General features: G+C 45.4%; 1 protein-coding gene across 2 annotated transcripts in view; it reads right to left on the bottom strand.

Moving 5' to 3' along the window:
• CNBD2 (cyclic nucleotide binding domain containing 2) overlaps positions 903–16,178 on the bottom strand; it is a 50,054-nt gene continuing 34,778 nt past the window's right edge. Inside the window, exons 9-12 of one of the 2 annotated variants that reach the window (XM_013968971.2) lie at positions 15,668–15,845; positions 14,734–14,854; positions 7,449–7,612; positions 903–1,264 (exon numbers count right to left, since the gene is read on the bottom strand). In XM_013968971.2, the coding sequence (XP_013824425.1) occupies positions 946–1,264; positions 7,449–7,612; positions 14,734–14,854; positions 15,668–15,845 (782 nt within the window). In that variant the 3' untranslated portion in view covers positions 903–945. The remainder of the gene's footprint in view (positions 1,265–7,448; positions 7,613–14,733; positions 14,855–15,667; positions 15,846–16,178) is intronic. The other variant, XM_013968972.2, reaches the window with a different exon arrangement.

The raw sequence follows: 16,178 nt of genomic DNA, 5'->3' as shown, positions 1-16,178 counted from the left end.
CTACAGACCCGGGGAGTTCCTCTTTCAGTATCCTATCATTTTGCCTTTTCATACTGTTCATAGGGTTCTCAAGGCAAGAATACTGAAGTGGTTTGCCATTCCCTTCTCCAGTGGACCACATTCTGTCAGACCTCTCCGCCATGACCCGGTCATCTTGGGTGGCCCCACACAGCATGGCTTAGTTTCATTGAGTTAGACAAGGCTGTGGTCCGTGTGATCAGATTGGCTAGTTTTCTGTGATTATGGTTTCAGTGTGTCTGCCCTCTGATGCCCTCTCATAACACCTACCGTCTCGCTTGGGCTTCTCTTACCTTAGACATGGAGTATTTCTTCACAGCTGCTCCAGCAAAGCGCAGCTGCTGCTCCTTACCTTGGACGAGGTTACCCCTCCTGACTTTGAACGTGCAGTAGCTCCTCTTGGCCCTCCTGCGCCCGCGCAGCTGCCACTCCTTGGACATGGGGTTGCTCCACTCGTCTGCCACCCCTGACCTTGGACGTGGGTCTTAGCCCAAGTCACAAGACTCCAGTCAAATGCTTTAGCAAGATGGCTGTCATAGAATGAATGTTCTATGGATCTTAGTTCCCTGACCTGGGATCAAACCCAGGCTCTCTGCAGTGGAAGCACCACCAGAGAAGTCCCCTACACTCCTTCAGACAACCTGTCTGGCCTTGCAAGACCTTTGAGTTCACAACCCTGTCTTTCCTCCGTGCCTCTCGTCCACATCATAAGACCCTCTCACCCTGAGGCCACCCCAGTGATTAACCCCCGCACCCCCAGACTCCTGACTGTCCCCTACTCAGCCCCACAAGTGCCAGGGGAGACAGTGCCCCCTAATACCTCTCCAGACCCCCAGGTCGCCCCCAGGGCCCCCCACTGTAAGCCCCGCAACTCCCATGGCGGTTATTCAGGAAACATGGTGGTCGACCCAACACCTTTTATTGATTCTACATGAGGACTCCTGCATTCTTATACTGAGGCAGGAGCTCCTGGATTTTGTACCGGGGTGCTATAATGGTTTGGACAATCCTCAATGGGGGCAGGTATTTCTGGGGTGCCATAAAAATGGCATGACGACGTTTAGTCTTCTTGTCTAAGCTATACAGGTCCAGCGTCACAGTTCTGGGGTTGTAGGTCCCTTTCTTCTTGGGCTGGATTGGAGTGAATGGGGGACGCCAGCGAGGCTCTACCAGTAGCCGCACCAGGTCCTTCCGGAAGATATTCCAGTTGTTCTCCTTGAGGAACCTCTGGCACAGATCTTCATCACTGAAGGTAAGGAACAGGTGTTGGGGTTCCCACACCACCGCCTCCTGACCCCCTGCCCCTCCAGTCCTGCCTCCTGCCACTCCTTCAGTCCCTACACACCCTGAGCTCTGTCCCACCTCTGCACCCTTCCCCAGGCCCTCTATCTGCCTCCTTCACCTTTCCATGCTTCCATCCCCTAGACCTGCACTACTCCATGCAGTGGCCAGGACCCACATGTGGCTACTGAGTACCTGAAGTGTGATTAATCTGAATTAGAGATGCGCTCTGAGTATAAAATACATACCAGATTTCGAAGACTTAATACCAAAAAAAGGATGCAGAGTATCTCAGTCATTTTTATGTTGATTACATGCTAAAATGATAATATTTTAGATAGACTACATTCATTAAAATGTATTATTAAAATTAATTTCACCCCTCTATTTTTATTTCTTATAATGTGGCTATTAAAAATTTAAAATTACACCTGTGATCATAAGCCATCAGGGAAATATAAGCCAAAGCCATACAAGATACCACTTATGCCCACGGGGATGATGACGATTAAAGAGACAAATACTTATTAGTGTCAATGGAGAAGTGGAGATATTGCAATGAGGGTTCCAATACATTGCTGACAGGAATAGAAAATGATACAGCGACTTGGAAACACAGCCTAGCAGTTCTTCACAAGGTTAAAGAGTTAACTTATGACCCAGCAATTCCACTCCTTGATATATACCCAAGAGCAATGAAAACATATGCCCACATAAAAACTTGCACATGAATGCTCCTAGCAGCATCATTCAAAATAGCCAAAAGGTAGAAACCACCCAAATGTCCTTCGACTGATGAAGGGATAAATAAAGTAAAATAAGTCCATGCACTGGAATATTATTTGACAATAAAAAGGAATGAAATACTGATATTAGGTTGGCCCAAATCTTGGGTTTCTCTGTAACATTGTATGGAAAAATTCCTGAATGAATTTTTGGCCAACCCAAAGCTGGCTACAACACGAATGAACCTTGAAAACACTATGCTAAGAAGCCAGTCACATGCGCTGGGTTGGCCAAAAAGTTCATTTGGGGTGTCCTACCAAACTAATACATGGTTCTATTTATGGGAAATGTCCAGATCGGGCAAATCTTTCAAGATAGAAAGTCAACTGGTAGCTGCCCTGGTTGGTCTTGGTGCCCTGTGTCTACTCTGCCCGCCTCCCCCATAGCACATGAGGGTAAGGAAAGAGGTGGGCATTGGTGGATGGGCTCAGGACTCACTGGCTTATTTCCTCCTGAGACCGCAGCAAGGGAAGGCCCGTTTGGCTTTCACTGCCTCAGCTGTACTCTCACCCAAGGAGGCAAGCTTGGTAAATCACTAACACATTAGAGCATTCTTTAGGAAAACTGCGTTGACCAGGACAAAGTCGACTTTGATTCACAGAGATCAGCTTAATCCAAAATCTAGAGGTCAGAATGGGCTACAAGTTAGTCCCGAGACCTCAGGTCTCAGCAGCGTCAGCTCCTACCAGCTCACAAGAGCAGCTCCATGTTGAGTGACAACAGGCTGGTAGCTCAAAGCTGGCCATGGAGAAGTATGTGTGCCATAGAAACTGGCCAACACTTCCAGTCAGGTGACCTCCCACCTCCCAAAGAGCTGCTTGTTGAACGCTGCCCAGCATACCACTGGAGAGTCTCGACCTAAAGAGCCCCATTAACTCCCATCTCTCACATGATAAATAACACTACCTAACCCTGCTTCGCACTCACCATGCACCAGGCACTTTATACTTGTTAACTCATCAGATCCTCATGACCACCCCATTTCACAAACGTGGAAACTAAGGCTCAAGGAGGTTAAGGAACTCACCAAAACTTAAGAGAGGGCAAGCATGTGACCACAAATTCTTAGAAGAGCTTTTTGATGTTGTTGTTCCAGAGTAAAAGTTGAGACAGACAAGATTCTACGTCACCTCCTGATGCTGGTGGTCACGTTGATTCTAGTCTCATCTCTCACTAAAGGGGGCAGCTCTTCTAAAGCCCTCCACTCCAAGCAGGGGTTCCAGTTCCACCCTCTGCCTCGCTGGAATTGCAACTGTCATCTGTCCCTGCAGGATGCCAGGACATGGTGCCCTCAGTTACTACCCCCACGCCACATCCCCTGGCCATCCAGCGCCAGACCACACTCAGTGCTTTGGTTCTAGGTTGTTCTTCACTTGGGCCCATGGGAGAGTTCCCTTTTTTCCTGCGAACTCAGCTGTTCATATTCTACATGCGCTCCTTGTATCTGTAGGGGGATAGGCTTCAGATAGTCCAGCCCATGGCATCCACGGGACAGGTCTCACCCACGGACTGTGCCATCTTCAGCATGTCACGTCCCCCCTTTCCTGGGCCTCACAGTCCTCAATTAAAACATGGGGGATTTGAGCTAGATAATGGATATATTTTCTGCCTGCTTTAGCAGTCTAGAAAACCACGAGTTCGACAATTAATGAATAAGCCAGAATTCTATCTGTCAGCATTGCAGACGACTGTAGCAGAGTGCGGACTGCAGCACAGACGCTGAGGCCCAACATCTGCCACCCTCAAGCCTGCGCAAACCTTCTCTGAATCCAAATTCAGCCGTTAACTGACACCCATCACACACCAGACGCTCTGTGAGAAGCTAAGGCTCCTTAAACCCTTTCTTTCCTCCTTAAATCCTTTCTTTCCCCCCATAAATCCTTTTTTGAGGAGGTGGCTCTAAATGGCTATTTTCTACATTGATAGGCCACAGGTATCAGAGAACTGGAGCATCGCTGAACTGCAAGGAACCACCAGTGTTTCCCAACTTTTTTTTTTTTTTTCCACAAAACTGCCCCCATTTTTCTTATTCTTTTAAAACTTTTTATTTTGTGTTGGGGTATAGCTGATTAACCATGGGGTGGTGGTTTCAGGTAAACAGCAAAGGAACTCAGCCATACATACACATGTAAAAGCTGCCCCCAATCTGGATCACAGCTACATTATCACCTGTTCTTTTATTAATGCTTTTCTTAATTCCGCTTAATTTCTTTCACTTAAATATTTACTTTGGCTTGGTTCAAAAGCAACAAGATTGTCTAATCAAGGGTTTAGTGAACTAGTCCTGTTTTTCTAACTCATATTCAAATAAATATGTAGCTGTTTATAATCTGTGGACCACTTAAAATCATCTTGTAAGCCTTCTGAGAAGATGTTCCATAATTTGGGGAAACTGTTCTACTCTAATTGTTTTGTTTTGCAGTGGAGTCTGATGCCTAAAGGAGGGTAAGTGACTTGTCCAAGGTAATATAGAGTCCATGTCAAATTCTTTCCTGTGCTTATTAGATATGGTTGAAGTAACTTTACAGATATGCTTGCCTTCACCTCTTTCTCAACCACAGGAATCACCACAACTGCTTACAAAACCATGTCTGATCACATCACCACCACAAGAAAAGAAATAGGCGGGGAGGATGCAAAATTATATCTGCATGGTTTCTCTTATGAAAGTTTGGGTGAATGAATGATAAATGCATATTTGGCACATATCCATGAAGTAAAAAAAAAAATACTGAAAGGAAATACATAAATTGCTAATTGGGATTGTTGGAGTAATGCAAACACTTTCAGTCTTCACCTTCTTAAATGCTCAGCCTTCTTCCAGTTTTCCACAGTGAGTGGGCCTCATTCATTCACTAACGTTTATCAAGCACCTATCTTGTGCCAAGTACTGTATAGGTGCTAGAGGTGAGAGGTGGATAAAGCCCAAACCCTGTCTTCAGGAGGAAATTAAGCAAGTGGTGGGGAAAGAACTGTGCAAAAACTACACAGTTCTAAGGACTTCCCTAGCAGTCCAGTGGTCAAGAGTTCACCTTCCAATGCAGGGGATGCAGGTTCAGTCCCTGGTCGGGGAGAAAGAGCCCACATGTCTCGCATTGTAAAAAATTCAATAAGGAGTTTACAAATGGTCCACACTAAAGAAAAATAAACAAACTACAAAGCTCTAAACAGCTGTAATACAGCGTGGTGTGGCCACTGTGAGAGCTGTAGGACCATGAGTGAACAGAAAGGGGTACCTAGCCCAGCTTTCCGGAGGAGATGAATCTTAAAGAATGAGAAGTTTATCCAAATAAAAGGCTGGAAGCAGGACTGAGGGATGGCGTTGCAGGCAGAAGGGTCTACACTGGCAAAGGCAATGGTCTAGGAGGCAATCTGCCTGGGTTGCCAGAGTGGGTTAGAGACAGCAGGAGTGCTACAGGGAGTTGAAGGGTCAGACTACAAAGGGCTGTTTACACGGCACTGAATCTGCACTGTGTCCTATAGGCAGTGAGGTACCACTGAAAGGTTTTAAACAGAAGTTTAAACCAGATTTAAATTTAAATGGCCAGATTTGAGTTTTAATAAAAGCACAGTGCAGGCTTCCTGGTAAGCTCAGCTGGCAAAGAATCTGCCTGTAATGCAGGACACCTCAGTTTGATTCCCCTGGGTCGGGAATATCCCCTGGAGAAGAGATAGGCTACCCACGCCAGTGTTCTTGGGCTTCCCTGGTGGCTCAGATGGTAAGGAATCTATGCCTGCAATGCGTGAGACCTGGGTTCGATCCCTGGGTTGGGAAGATCCCCTGGAAGAGGGCATGGCAGCACACTCCAGTGTTCTTGCCCGGAGAATCCCCATGGACAGAGGAGCCTGGAAGGCCACAGTTCATGGGGCCATAAAGAATTGGGCATGCCTAAGAGACTAAGCACAGCACAGCACAAAAGCACGGTGTGCAGAAATGATCCAGCGCAAAGAAGACGCCGGCAGGAGACCAACGCTAAGATGGCTGCAAGAGGCCAGGTTTGGGGCTCCGAAGTGGGGCTGGGGATGTCACCGAGGGAGGTGAATGAGATCCACTGGGCTGTGTGACTAAAACAGTAGGACTTCATTTATATTTATCTTCGGCTTTTTTTTTTTTTTAATTTAAATTTTTAGCCACATCATGCAGCTTGCAGGATCTTAGTTTCCTGACCAGGGATCAAGCCTGTGCCCTCAGCAGTGAAAGCATGGGAGTCTAACCACTGGGCCACCAGGGAATTCCCTCTTAGTCTTATTCTTTTTAAAGATCTATGTTTGCATATTTATAATGTATAGGAGGTAGACAACACACAGCATATATAGATATAACAGATAAAAAATAAATAAACATGTTACTCATATCACATAATATATTCTAGGGAGTATGCACTCAAACACTCTTTAGTAATAGCAGTGTAAGATCAAAACAGTTCTGTGACCAGTGATCAGGAAATAAATTAGTTTTTACGTAAAAAATAGTGGGGTTTTTTTCACACTATAAAAGTATTCACTTTTATGGAAAATTTGGAAACTAGGGAAATATAAATAGAAATCTTTTTATTAAATCTTTTAAGATAAATATTTTTAAATTATAAAATAAATATATCATCATTACCAAACATTGAGAATAAAGGGGAAAACCCACTTGGGATGTTACTACTCTGACAATAACTTTAAAAAGTGTATCATTTTTCCCCTTATTATGAAAGAAATAAAATTTTAAAAAGAAACATATACTCACCGCAAAAACAAACATCAGAGGAATATATAACTATAACCAGAAAGTCCCTTTTAGTCCTGTCTTCCAGAAAGAATGACCATTACAAATTGGGTAATACCGCAGAATTATCATTTTTGCTCATTTTCCTGCTAGATTTTTCTCATGTTGGTGTTCTACAAAGGCCCGAGTCATAGTATATATACAGCTTTGTACCCTGTCCTTTTCACGTAGCATTGCATCACTCATTTTACTTTTGATTCTTCAAAAAAAGTTACTATTAAGAGAACGTATCACTATTTTCTAAACCATCCCCTTGGTGTGACACGTGTGGATGGGGGGGTTTGTTTTTCTATTATGAATATGGCAGCTGCAAACATCTTGGTATCATTCCCTATAATTTAATTATATAGAGATAAATTCACAGGTAGACCATTGCTTCAAAGGGTAGAAACAGTTTCAGGCCCTTGAAACATTATTATCTAAAAGTATTATCAAAAGGAGTGAGCCAATTTAGAGGGTATCAGCAATTACCAGTTTCATTCTACCCTTGTCAGCACTAGATATTATCACTTTTTTTCTTTTACTAAAATAAGAGGTAAAAAATCGTTCATTCAATCTGGCGGAATGCACACACTTTTCCAGCACTGACCTGGGGTACTTGATACTGAACTTTGACAATTTTTCTATTGTATTACTGTCAAGCAGTTCACAAAATTTTTCTTTCCTGATCCGTATCACCTCAGCTCCCAGGCTCACAAGGATCAAGGGCCGTGTGTCCTGTTGGCTCTCTGGGAGGAGGATCTGGTGAAGGCCCTAGAGAAAAGAAGTCCCAGAAAGTTCAATCTCAGAGACCATCCACTCAACAAGCAAAGTTTCCTGATTAGAAAAGCAAGGCCCCAAACAGGACTTGAATCCATCTGGGGTCATTCAGCAAGTGATAGGGAGAAGTCCAGGGCTCTCTTTGCCAATGATACCAAAGTCCTCAAAGAACCATCCGAGCACTTTGTCCATAGTCCTACCTCCAGGCAACAGGCTCTGCAAGAATCATGCTTGTGGGACTTCCCTGGTGTCCAGTGGTTAAGAATCTGCCTTGCAAAGAGGGGGATGCAGGTTCGATCCCTGGTCTTGGAACTAAGATCCCACATGCCAAGGGACATCCCTTGTGAAGCAATGAAATGCCGCAACTAAGACCTGATGCAGCCAAATAAATAATTTTTTTTTTTTTTAAAAAGGGTTTGTACTCACACAGTCGCTTGCCGGATAGCAGTATTTTACCAGCTTTCCCTGGTGTCCAGTCTCAACTCTTCTTTGTGCCAGGTCAGCCCATTTTCTCTTCCTTATGATGATGACAAATAGCTCATCCTCCTAGATCTTCCCTTCTTTACAGCCACCACACCCTCCCGGACCCTTCCCTCCAGGAAGTTCATAGCACTTGTCCCCACGGAGCCTCAGTTCTTTCTGTCCCTCACAGGCTCTGGGGCCACTGGCGGCTGCTATGCAGCTCCCATTGCTCCTTGGGCTCTCTGGTGTGGATTCCTACTCCATCATATCTGGAAGGGAGATGGAGGTCAGCAGGCCCATCTGCTTGCTTTACAGGGACTGTATTCCCCTTCGTAAGGAGACGCTTTGAGATGGAGCAAAGCTGGGACTAGAGTCCTGGCTGCTCAAGTCCCAGTCCAGTGCTCATGCAGCCTCTCAGCTATTAAGACTCTGGCAAGGAGGGGAGAGAAGGTCAGTGGTCCAGAGCGTGCAATGCCCAGCTGTCTTGGGCTTAAGAGGGCATCAGCCATAAACCAAGAGGTCTGCTCTAGACAAGCCAAGTGGGACTGGGAAAAATGCAGGCTTCAGAAGGAAGATACACATGTTTACTTGTCATGTTCATAGGGACAGAGTAAAGGGATAAAGTAGGTGAATTAAATAGTTAATCCCACTAAAGGATCATAAGTAAAGGAAAAGGTATGAAGACCCCTGTGAGTCAATGATCGCGCTAGAAAGCAGGTTTGCTTAGCAACAAAACCACGTGACAGGAGCACATGATTCGCCCCAAAACAATAAAACAATGGTGGCATGAGATCTACATCCTGCCTGGTGAGCTCAGTAAATCAATGATCCCAGGACGTGCTCTCTGCACACACAGAAACAATAATTCATGGAAAGGTGATCATTCAAATTCAGTGGATAGGACTCCAAGCTCTTTGATCTCTGGCTGGGGAACTAAAAGCCCACAAGCTGTGTGCCGCAACCAAAAATTTTGGGCTTCCCAGGTGGCTCAGTGGTAAAGAATCCACCTGACAATGCAGGAGACACAAGAGACGCAGGTTCGATCCCTGGGTTGGGAAGATCCACTGGAGAAGGAAATGGCTACCCATTCCAGTATTCTTGCCCGGGAAATCCCATGGACAGAGGAGCCTGGCAGGCGATAGTCCGTAGGATCGCAAAGAGTCAGACATGACTGAGAACACACAGCATATCATAGGCATTTCAAAGTGAAAGGCTCTCATTGTACTGAGACCTAAATTAATTTTCCCATTGTGCTATGACAGTCCTGGCTAGACCATGTGGCAGTAAGAAAACTCCCCTGCCCAACCTTGGAGGAGGAACTGCTGATGGAAGCCTGATGACTATTCAGGAATGAGAAAGAAGGTGGTTTTTCCCCCTCCCCACTTTTCCTTTGATTATAAGACTGTAGCCCACTTAAGTTCTCTGGGCATAGCACCCTCTTGCCTGCCTGCTTGTAAGCTTCACAAACATCTTATTCTAATAGATCACTTCTCACTGAATTTTTTGTGTTGAGACACAAAGGACCAGAATTCCCCAGAGCCCCCGGAAAGCCACCCAGCAGTTTCAATGTGACTTTGGGTGAAGTTACACCTCCCTGGTCCACTGTTTGCTCACCTGTGAAACAGAGGTGAGAACACCTGCCCCGCATGTCTCTGAAGGATTCTCAAACTGAAGGAGACGTGAAGTAGGATTTGGAACCTTCCCCTCCCTCACCCTCGCCACACTACCACCACAATTTGGGTTCTAGACCTTAAAGAATGACCATCTGCTCTGAGCCCTGGCCTTGTCTCTCCCTGTAAGACTGGAGTGGAGAGGTGGCATTTTTCCTATGAGCTGCTGATGGTCTAAACAAGATGGTGTGTGTAAGGATGCTCTGGGAGACGTAAAGATGCTCACACTTCAGTTGTGCTCACAGCAGTGGGCATGAAGCCCCTTCTAATCAGCACCAGGCCTGGCACAGAAGCCAGAATGGCTGCTCTTTAGTCAGTTTCGAGAAGCAGGGATATAAATTTAATCCTCACAACCACCCTGGGATATAGGGATTATCAGCCTTAGATGTGGAAAATGAGGTTGGGCAAAGGAAATTTGCTTGTCAAAAGTCACGTTTATCTTTTTACAGTAAGGATGATGCCGATGATACTGATGGCAGTGATGGTGGTGATGGTGATGATAGCACCAACTCATGTTTATTGAGCAGTCACTAAATCCCAGGTCCTCTTGTAGCTCTCTGGTGTGTGTTAACTCACGTAACCCTCACTAGAACCCCACGAGGTGAGTTCTTTTATTATCATCATTTTACAGAGGATGAGCTGAGGTTAAGAAACATGTCCAACATCACACAGCATGGAAGCAATAAAGCTAGGATTTGAACTCAGGTGGGTCTGTCTTTAGAGTCCATGCACTTATTTATTTATCTATTTATTTTGGTTGTACCATGGGGCATGTGGGATCTTAGTTCCCTGACCAGGGACCAAACCTGTGCCCCCTGTAGTGGAAGCATGGAGTCTTCACCACTGAACCACCAGAGAAGTCCGCAGAGTTCATGCTTTTAGCTACAAGGAAACTGAGCCACAAGGACGTTAACTAGCTTGCCAAAGGTGACAAGGCAGAAAGTGATGGAGTGGGATTTGACCTCATCAGCCTGCCCAGGACCTCACTAAGGGCAGCCCAGCAGCAGACACTGTTATTCACCTCCAGTCCACCCTATACTTTCCAGCCAGAGTCAGGTCCTCAAACAGCTTCCCACAGCTCCCAGGATAAAATAAAGCTCTTCACTGTGGCTGCCTCACCCCTGTGAGGTTCCCACCTCGTTCACTCCATTTCAGCCACACTGCCCTCCCTTCCAGTTCCCTCCACATGCCAAGCTCCCTCCTGCCTCAGGCTCAACATGCTTTCTCTTTCTGGAACACTCTCCCTCCCAGGTTGTCCACAGCTCATTTGTCTTGTCATTCAGGTCTCAGCTCACTGTCTTAGAGCAACCTTCCCTGACCACTCCATTTAAGACCACCTCCCCCTTCAACCCCACTTCCTGCTCCGTTCCCAATAGCAATTCAAAACTTTCTGAATGCTTGCTGCTCTATCTGTTTACTGCCTGTTCCCAGACTAGATCATAAGCCCCACGAGGGCAAGAATGACATCAGTTTACTTGCCCACACTGGCAACTTGGGCCGAGCTTGAAGCTGGATAAACGCTCAAGGAATACTTGTGGGACTTCCCTGGTGGTACAGTAGTTAAGGCTTCGCCTTCCGATGGGTGGAGAATGAAGGCCTTGCTCTGAGCTCCCACCCAGCGCCTTCTAGGATAGTCTAGAGCAGGGGTCCCCGACTTCCAGGATCTAATGTCTGATGATATGAGGTGACGCTGATGTAACAATAACGGAAATAAAGTGCACAATAAACGTAACGCACTTGAGTCATCCGGAAACCATCCCCTCCCACCTCCAGTCCATGGAAAAATAGTCTTCCAGGAGCTTGGAATCAAGTCTAAAGTTCAACTTGCCACAGCTTCCCACATGCTCTCTACCAGAATAAGCAACGCCCTTCCTGGCCTTGGTGCCTCCATCCACTCAGGGTGCTTGGCATCCCAGCCCCTCACTGGGCCGGCACGAGGCGCGTTCATGGCAGGTGCCCAGCCTCAGGCGGCCTGTGTTCCGTCCCGAGCACCTCGCCCTGAGACTCTGAAACTGCAGGGAGGCGGAAGCGAGAGGGCTGGAAAGCACATCACACGAACGCTGCAGGAATGGAGGAATGTTTTCCCTGAATAAGATAATAATTAACGGGGCACTGGCACGCTGCCTGGCTCCATAAATGCTGAATAGAAAAGCAAAACAGCATTCTTTAAATTCTAAGAGGCCATCATGTGGCAAGGAAACCGATTTCTGTTTATTCTTGGGGGGTGGGTAGGGTGCACTGGGTGCTGGGAAGAACTCGTTAAAAGCTGTAGGAGGCAGAGTTTTATTGAGCAAAAGGAAGAGCTGCTGAAAAGCTGCAAACTAGTCACTCAGCACTGACCGAGGGCTGGGCCAGGGCCTGGGGCTCCAGACAGTGCTGGGCTGGCCTCCCTGCCTCCCAGGGCACACAGTCCAGCAGAGCAGGAGCGCCGGGAGATCGGCACGTGGGGTGAAGGGGTATGAAGAGGACCCTGGGGATTCATGGTGACAATGACTGGCCACACATCAGAAGACAGGGCCCCCACCCCCAGGAAGACTGAGGCACACGGCTACTCACCAGGAGGCCTCACGCCCTCCCTGTGCCGCTCACCCCCTCCCAGCTCCAGCTTCTATCTCCTGGCATCTAGCTCCCACAATGGTCAGAGTTCAGGGTCAAACTTGTTTCACCCATACATTCTTGTCCACTATTGGATTTTTTTTCCCCCTGGCCGAGTAGCATGTGGTAATTAGAGCTTCCCAGGTGGCTTGGTGGTAAAGAATCTGCCTGCCAAACCAGGAAATGTGGGTTCGACCCCTCGTTCAGGAAGGTCCCCTGGAGGAGGACATGGCAACCCACTGGGTATTCTTGCCTGGGAAATTCCACGGACAGAGAAGCCTGGTGGGCTACAGCCCACGACGTGGCAGAGTCAGACACACCTGAGCACGCACAGGACCGCACGGCATGTGGGATCCTAGTTCCCCGACCAGGGATCAAACCTGCATCCCCTGCACTGGAAGCACAGGGTTTTAACCACTGGGCCACCAGGGAAGCCCCTGGATAATCTTTAGAACCATTCTAGGCTAACAGAAAAACTGAGAAGATGGTACCTCTTAATCAGTTTCCCGGTTAAGATCTCACACTGTGTAAATGTTTTGTTACAATTAATGAACCACGATGGATACACATCAATAACTGAAGTCAATGAGTTATTTAGATTTCCTTTTTCCGTTCCACAGTCCTCTCCAGGACACATTACACTTAATTGTCAAGTCCCTTGAGGTTCCTCTCGGATGTGGCAGTTTCTCGGCCCTACCTTGTTTATGATGATCCGGACAGTTTTGAGGAGTTCCAGTCAGGTAGGTCTTGGGTTGCCCCACTATTAGATTCTGACTGATTTTTTCCCCATCATTAGATGGGGGTTACAGGTGATCGGAAGAGGCTGTAGTACACCATCATCATCACATCACATCCCACATTTATCATCTCATAAAGAAGGGCCATGCTATCAACATGATTTATTACTACTGATGTTGGCCTTGACTGCCTCACTCAGGGAGCATTTCACTTTCAGTAGTTGCCCCTCTGTAAAATTATTCTTTTCTTCCTCCTTCCCATACTGTACTCTTCGGAAGAAGTCGCTAAGTGCCGTCCACGCCTAAGGAGCAGTGAGGGCACCATATCTACATAGATTATTTGGAATTCTTCTGCATGTGAGATTTGTGTCTTCTCCTCATTTATTAATTTACTCATATGTATGCATTATATCCATTTGTACTTACAGATTTTGTTAATTTTATTTATTTTTGGCTGGGCTGGGCATTCCTAATGGAATTCCTATGTGCGGGCTTTCTCTAGCTGCAGTGATACATCTTTTCATATTGATTTCTTTCCCTTAGAAATATTTTAAGGGAATTCCCTGGTGGTCCAGTGGTTAGGATTTGGCACTTTCACTGCCGGGGCCAAGGTCAATCCCTGGTTGGGGAACTAAGATCTTTCAAGGCACAAATTGCAGCCAAAAAAAAAAAAAAAAAATGAGAGAGAGAAATATTCATTTAACTTTGCCACGTCTTTTCATAGTTTGCTAATTTCTTTTTATTGCCAAATAACAATTCCCTGTATGGATTTGTCAGGTTGTTTATATTTATTTACCTTTCCATATAAATTTTAGCATCAGTTTGTCAATATCCACAAAAAAACTTACTGGGATTTTGATTTGGATTGCACTGAATCTATACATCAAGTGGGGACAAACTGACATGTTAATGATAATGAGTCTTCCAATCCACAAACATAGAATATTTCTCCATTTATTTAAATCTTCTTTGAATTCTTTCATTATAGTTATATAGTTTTCTGCATATAGTTTCTGAACATATTTTATTATATTTATACCTAGGTATTTCATTTTTTGGTGTTTTTGTAAATGGCACTGCATTTTTTATTTCAAATTACAACTGTTCGTTGCTTTATACCCTTGTGACCTTGCTATAATCATTTATCAGCTCAGGAGGTTTTATTTGTTCTATTTGTTTGTTTATTTGTCTTATTCTTTATTTTGTTATTTTGTTTCATTTTTTAATTCTTTTGAACTGCCTATATTGACAATCATGTCACCTGCAAACAAAGAAAGCTATATTTTTTCCTTCCCGATCTGTATTTGTTTAATTTCCTTTTCTTGATGCACTGTCTAGGACTTCCAAAACAACACTGAATAAGAGTAGTGAAAAGAGACACCCTTGCCTTCTTCCTGGATTATTTTAAAGCAAGTCCCAGATGTCATATCATTTTATCTATAAATATTTGGATATATATAATGTCTTAAATATAAGGACCTTTTAAAAAAACATAACCACAATACATTACCACATCTTAAAAAGTCAGTAATATCCCTTAATATCATCAAATCCAGAAAAGGATGTTTTTACACCTTTACTCTCATTATCTAGCACCCTCAGCCCATCATGTTACACACTGTATTGTGAACAAGGTTCTCTGCACACTTACCAAGACCTCTCCTTGCTCCACTGTGTGGATCTTCATGTAGGCCCCCACCGCAGCCTCCTTGGGGAGATCGCCATACTTGGTTTGGATCATGGGACATTTGATCAGATGAGAACACCTAGACCTGAAATTTGACAGCTTGTTAAAAAGAACTCGTTCGAAGCTCTCGATAATCAGCCCTTGCTCTACTGCATGTTAAGATCGCCCCTCCCTTCTCCCAGGTGGTGAGAAAACAGAAAATCCAACCCTGGGAGAGACACTGTCAGGAATTGTAGAGGTTTAAACAGGGAGGAGACTTGGGAGAGGAGGATTTCATCAAACTTTTTGGCCAATCCATAAAACAAGTGGCCAATCCAGGTTCAAATCTCGATTGGACTGACTCTAAAGCCCTTATCTACTGACTCCCTTAGCTGAGCAGACTTTTATGAAAAAGCTCAGATTCAAAAAGGCCGAGTGATACACAGACAGAAAGTCACCACCAAAAAATGTATGCAGCCCCTTCTTCAGATGGGCTCCCTGAGAAAGGAAGCAGCTGACTGCCTGATGAGGCCCTGTGAGTCGCAGGCAGAGAAAGTAGACCCCAATATCAAACCCAGGACCTCTCTCAGCTGCCTTCTTTTTTAAGTCTTTTTTGAATTTGAATTCATTACAATATTGCTTCTGTTTTATATTGGTTTTCTGGCCACAAGGCATATGGGATCTTGGCTCCCCAACCAGGGATCAAACCCATACCCCCTGTATTGGAAGGCAAAGTCTTAACCACTGGACCACCAGGGAAGTCCCCCTAGGCAGCCTTCTACAGACACCCCAATCTTTGGGGGAAAGTTGTGATTGCTATCTCTGCTCTCCCCCCAGCATACCTGACAGTCTGCCCTGTAAGTTATATCCCCTTTCAACCAGACTCTGAACCCTCCAATCTGTCAAGGGCAATGCTTACTTGATTTTTGAGCCAAAGGTCTTTGGAAGAGTATTTCCTGAGGTTTTAATCTTCCTACTGAAGCTGGATCCTTCTTGCTCCTGGGCTTTCTGGAGATGAAGAAGCTTCAGAAAACTAAAATCCTGTACAGGATATGACCTGATCTGGAATTCCTTAAATCTCTCCACAGGAGATAAATCTGTTAGAGAAAGCACAGGAAAACACATTAATGACTCTTTCCATACATGAGGATAAAACTGGTGGTGCCTGGAGGTGTATCATAGTCTTATGCATGGTGAGTCTGATGCACGGGAGAATTAAGAAAAACAGAAAAGAAAAATATTGTGGTTTCTGCGTATTTTCCCTCTGGGCCAGGCCCTGAGCTAGAGCTTTATAACCATTACATCCAGGTGAATGTCATTAGCCTGATTTAAGAGAGAAAATGAGAAGCAGAATTTAACACCCAGGAAAGGGCCGAAGGGCTTCCAGGCAAAGAATCCACCTGCAATGCCGGAGATTCCGGTTCAGTTCC

This window comes from Capra hircus, chromosome 13 (assembly GCF_001704415.2).
Source record: "Capra hircus breed San Clemente chromosome 13, ASM170441v1, whole genome shotgun sequence".
In the NCBI taxonomy this organism is placed as follows: Eukaryota; Metazoa; Chordata; class Mammalia; order Artiodactyla; family Bovidae; genus Capra; species Capra hircus.
Note: the sequence above shows the minus strand (reverse complement) of the source record. Positions and strands in the feature narration are given on the sequence as shown.